General features: G+C 41.0%; 1 protein-coding gene across 1 annotated transcript in view; it reads right to left on the reverse strand.

Annotated features, from left to right (window-relative positions):
• LOC123753353 (uncharacterized) overlaps positions 1-5,584 on the reverse strand; it is a 180,491-nt gene extending 174,907 nt beyond the window's left edge. Inside the window, exon 1 of the mRNA XM_069313779.1 lies at positions 5,351-5,584. Coding sequence (XP_069169880.1) covers positions 5,351-5,562 — 212 coding nt within the window. The 5' untranslated portion in view covers positions 5,563-5,584. The remainder of the gene's footprint in view (positions 1-5,350) is intronic.
• Between the last annotated feature and the right edge of the window lie 416 nt (positions 5,585-6,000).

The following is a 6,000-nucleotide window of genomic DNA, read 5'->3' on the forward strand; positions in this document are numbered from 1 at the left end:
CAGTACCCATTGTTTGGTGTTCTATCCTGTGTTGAAAGTTTTGTTCACCTCATCCAAAACTGTTGTAACATATCACCTCACCCAAAATGCGGGTATAAAATGAAAAATGAAAGCTGTTTAAATCATAGCATAAGTAAGAACTCTGTTTAGTGTATGCAGGTAATAGTTGTGTGTGTGTAAACTAAAAGTCTTTGAAAATGTAATAAGTTATTACGAAACGCGTTCAAGTGTCGCGTCAGACTAGAAATAAAAATGAATTTTGGAGAACTGATTTTTCAATTACCATCAACAGTGAAAAGAAACATAAGAAAGATAGAGAAAATTCGTATTAGAATTAATAATCTTACTTTTTCGGTCATATTTAATAATATATATATATATATATATATATATATATATATATATATATATATATATATATATATATATATATATATTTATAATCTGTCGTATGCTTTGGCAACACAGTTCATACAGGAGCGGGTTTGCTCCAAGTTACACGTCCAGGACCTGTGATTTTCATGACTATAAATTTTGATCTTGTTCAGTTGTGAAGTTGCCAGCAGTTTCCTCTTTAATATTATATATAAATATATTTGTTTTATATAAAATATGTTACCTCTGTTGATGCATGTCAACCTGATCATTCATATTCAAGTTATTTTAATGTTTTCCTTAGTCCAGTTATGTGGCTCATTTAAATAATTTAATTTTATATAAATTTACCACTCATTATGTTGTGAGGGGGCGAGACCTGGGGGGCTCCGACGCCAGTTGAGTTAGTACCTGAGAGCCGGCCCTAGAGACAACTGGTCTGTTAATTGTCCTTGTGTTGTTCTTTATCTTGTCGTAGTAGATTTTATTTATCTTTGGGAGCTGCCTTATTATAATTATCTTAGTGTGCTACTATATTACTTGAGATATATGAGTATATATTATTTGAAATATTATATATATTTAATTTTATATACATGTGTGTTTACTTGTAACCTAGTAAAATTATTTAATTACTTTTGTATGGGGCGTACTGAAGAGGCACTCTGGTTGAATGTATTTAGATAAAGGGTTTATTATCATCCCCTAGATAACGTAAATTCTTGTCCCTGCAAGTTCATCGAGCGGTGCGTACAAGAAGTAACAATGACATCACAGTGCAATAAGTCAGTAATCACAATTACTGACTCCCCACACGACACATGATACAGTAATTACAAATACCAGGGTGTCAACCGACCACCGACAACCGACCTTGGTCTGATAAATTACTGGACCTGCAATGAAATACTCATGGAAATGGTACATCATTCATAATAATTAAAATCATACACATTACCCCCCATGAATAAATTAAATATATCACTAGGGAAAATTACACAATTATTACAGATCTCAGGGTTTCACCTGACCAGCCATATTTCTCTGGCCCAGCACCTGACTTCCTCTGAAATGATATACATTCATGGCCACATGACATGAATCTTGACTCTGAAGGATATATATAGAATCTTCAGATCAAAACAACATTTCTATGGAAAATCTCCACACTGACCGGTTTACAGACCCGAGCCAGTCAACACACAGTTTGTTTTACATATATATCTAAATTGTGTTGCTGTGTATAACATATGGGAGCCGGTCGGCCGAGTGGACAGCACGCTGGACTTGTGATCCTGTGGTCCTGGGTTCGATCCCAGGCGCCGGCAGGAACAATGGGCAGAGTTTCTTTCACCCTATGCCCCTGTTACCTAGCAGTAAAATAGGGACCTGGGTGTTAGTCAGCTGTCACGGGCTGCTTCCTGGGGGTGGAAGCCTGGTCGAGGACCGGGCCGCGGGGACACTAAAAATCCCCGAAACCATCTCAAAATAACCTCAAGATACGCACTCATGATTTTACAGTCTGTGCCCTTCCACAGCTGCTACTTGACGTCAGTACAGATGCCTCTAGCTTCCTGACAGCTAGCTTCCCTCACATAGGGCAGATGCTTGGGACAACCACATCTGGTATCTGATTTAACATTAGCCCAGCGACAACTGCACAATACATAAATCTGAGTACTCACGTTACAGGTCTCCACTTGAACACTGCTCATATACACCCTCCCCAGACTGAAGCAATGAACCTGAAGATCACCCAACTTGCTCACACGTGGTTCTGCCACTACCCAGGTATCGACCCGGTGTAGCCACAGGGTATGGCCAGAAGTATTGCCACAGAGTGATGCGAGATGATGTCCGCCCCGCCGCCTAGGCTGACTGCATAGCCCTCAAGGCGTACACAACTGGTGTGGGAGACTCGTTCATTCACGTGCACACACATCACGAGCGGGGCTCGCTCGTACGCTGAACACATGTTCACTCATACAGAATCTTTTCTCAATTTAATTCCTTAATATCTATCCCACGATCAATCAAATTGGATCCAGGCACGATCCACGATAGCGGGGTCGCCGTAGTGATAAGGAAATGGATGATATCACGGCGATAACGGTGGTGGCAGGTGGCAGACCACCCACCAGAGACATTTTACTCTAAAAACGCCGATCCTAGACTGAATTTTGGAGAGCCTAGGGAACGCAAAGACTCTCGTCTCCCCTCCATCTTGTCTTGTCCAATCAGAGATAAGCCGGCAGACCTATGAGGTGCAGGTCCCAATCACCAGAGTTCACGCCCAAACGCATACACGAGGCTGACGTGCCCCGCCCAATCAGGGACGTCCTTGGCCATGCGGAATCTCATGTCGTCACAGGAAGGAAAGGTCTGGGATGGCGGCATCCTTCTAGGGTGGGGAAGGCAGCGAGCACCCCTCTTTCCCCAAAACCGTTGGCCCCCTAGTTTCAAGTACCTCCTTGTACCTACCTCTCTGTATACACATTTGTTTTAAGTAAAATATGTTGGAAAATCCAACACTTATACATAATTTTTGCATAATAATACATCCTTATTGTATTAACCACAGTAATTACTAATCTTACTAATTCGTAAAATTAATCTAATTAATGTTTTCTATTGCGAAACCATTTTTGCCAAATTCTTCCTAGTATCAATGGCGCAGCTATGTGTTGTGACAGGAAGTCACAGGAAATTCCCTCCACATTTAGTTGAATCTAAACAGAGTCCAGTTACTTATTTTCCTTTATTAAGGATAATCGTTTATTTATATAGCATATTACTGCTTACTAAACTCACTCATTTGGGTGAATTAACAACTAGATTGGAAAATATTGCAATGAAAATAATTTCCTTTCGTTCATTTTACGCAGTCTTAATAAGCTGACTTGTGTTGTGAAAAATTATATTGCTCCCAATACTTTCGTCAGTGACATTAGTACTTGTCACTATTCCTTACTTACATAATTAATTACAAGTAAGTAAAATAATTTACGCTCGGGAATACTTTGGAGCGTTCTGCGCATGCGTATCGCAGCCAGGGAGGAAGGAGACACCATTCCTACTAGCGGCGCCATATTAACAGCATGCAAGAGAGAGTAGCGCCATTGCAAGGAACTTGTGTAGTGTCATTTAATTCGCTCCCACAACCCCGAGAGCGGTGCCACGTTATTTCGGTACCCAGTGGCAGTGTCCAGGAACTTCTCCAACCCGTAGTTGACGTCTTAACAAAGCAGGTGAAGACGAGGGATCTGGAACTGTTCCTTCATCAACGGACACTTGGCCCGGCAACAATAATTATTCTATTTGTTTTACTGTGCACACATAAAACATTTAGATAGTTGTCGTTAGGCTGAGAAATTAACTTCAAAATCCAGTATGTGCACTCTCTAGCTGTATTCCGTAATTTATATTGGGATATATATTGCCATGATAGCTGTAGAAGATTTTCTGCAGTGATAGATATATCCTTTAGGAAGAATTTCGTATATAGGATGTACCTGTAATTAGTTACGTGAAGATTTGTACAATGTAATTGCCTTCCAGCTCCCGAGTCCCAGTCACGCAAGGAGCTAGGCTCTCCCACGACCATCTTAAGTTCCATTTTAAGTTCCCTTTAAGTTCCATATTGTTTGACCATAAGTTCAACAATTTCTCCGACGCAACACGTCGTCCGTGGAGTGTGGCAACCGGCAACTCTCTAGACTTCACAGCTGTCAACTTTACTGTAGATAACTAACAAATATAGTTCCCTTAATGATCTCCCAATGAGATCAATACTACTAACCCATTGATTTAGTAATATGCTAGTCAATATTATTGTAGTATTTTAAGGTACATTTGTATCTAATTATTATTACCTAATTCATTTAATTTCAATCATATTTATTTAATTTAGTGACGAACCTGCACTGAAATCATGCTTGGAATTCATTAATCTTTTCGCATGTAACCCCTGTTTTGGATAAGTGAATTTGACTCATAATACAGTCCCTTTAATATTTCATTATATTATTAATTAAGAACATCCATAGGACACTAGTTCATGGATTTAATTTCAAACCACTTTGCTCTATCCAGTTTTCCACTTTTTCTCAAAAAGTGGTGGTCCTTTGTAAGCTATCGAAAATAGTATTAATTTAAATGATTTACATGAGTCACGTTTTCCCACAAAATATGTTAAATGCTGTCTTTCCACAGAGCAGTTACAGACTTCATCATAGTCTTAATGAACAGATATAAGCGTCGGCTTTCAGCAGACTCCACACAAGGGCATATAGTGTGGGAACTTCTCTTGAACGCTTGATTGCACCAAATACTCTAACCTAGTCTAGAAAAACTAGCTGGGAATTCAATTCCCTCACACAGACCATGAGTGCAGGAGGGCTCCTAGACTAGACGCAGAGTGCAGGAGAACTCCTAGAGCAGACCCAGAGTTCAGGAACTCCTAGACCAGACACAGAGTGCAGGAGGACTCCTAGACCAGACCCCAGAGTGCAGGAGGACTCCTAGACCAGACCCCAGAGTGCAGGAGGACTCCTAGACCAGACCCCAGAGTGCAGGAGGATTCCTAGACCAGACCCCAGAGTGCAGGAGGACTCCTAGACCAGACCCCAGAGTGCAGGAGGACAATGTGTAGAAACCTTGACTTCGTTTCAGTTTAAGCCTAAGGGCCACGATAGAATTCATGTCATTCGCAGGTTGCATTGCTTTCACCATGTCGTGGCATAGTGGTCTATGGCAAATGCTTGTGAGTATCCAGAGCGAAGATTCGAATCCTCATCTTGGCTTCTACTGATTATCTCATTGATGATTTTCTTATTTTCCCGTTGTTATTGGGTTTGGTTTGGTCTGCCATATATTATCATGATGCTTGTCAAATTTATCAATGCATTGCAGTGTAATACAATATTAAAAAAGTGATATAAAAATATATTAAAAAACTTACTGTAAAATATGTTACCTGATTATACCTGAAGATACGTGTGAGTGACGTGAAGTGGTTATGAGAACCAGGTGACAGCCGGTGAGATGACGCTCCACCACCTGGCCCACCATCACGCCCACCTGACCCACCATCACGCCCACCTGGCCCACCATCACGCCCACTTGGTCATCGGTACCACCTACTTCTTGACTGACTAGGGGCACAGCGTTCACCAAAATGGCAGCCATTGCTTTTATATAATTTCTCAGGTCAACCATCCTGGCCTAAATAATGAAGATATAAAATTTCAGTTAAATACATATTAAATCACACACACACACACACACACACACACACACACACACACACACACACACACACACACACACACACACACACACACACACACACACACACACACACACACACACACACACACACACACACACACACACACACACACACACATGTGTGTGTGTATACCATGCAAGGTATACATGTTTGTATACATGTGTGTACTCACCTAGTTGTACTCACCTAGTTGTGCTTGCACAGTCTTCTCCATCACCTTGCATGGTATACACACATGTATAGGTATACACACATGTATATCTGGTGTTTGCCACCAGACTAGTACCCGAGCTGAGAGGTATGAGCTACGAGGAGAGACTACGGGAATTCAACCT

Source organism: Procambarus clarkii, chromosome 76 (assembly GCF_040958095.1).
Source record: "Procambarus clarkii isolate CNS0578487 chromosome 76, FALCON_Pclarkii_2.0, whole genome shotgun sequence".
NCBI lineage: Eukaryota > Metazoa > Arthropoda > Malacostraca > Decapoda > Cambaridae > Procambarus > Procambarus clarkii.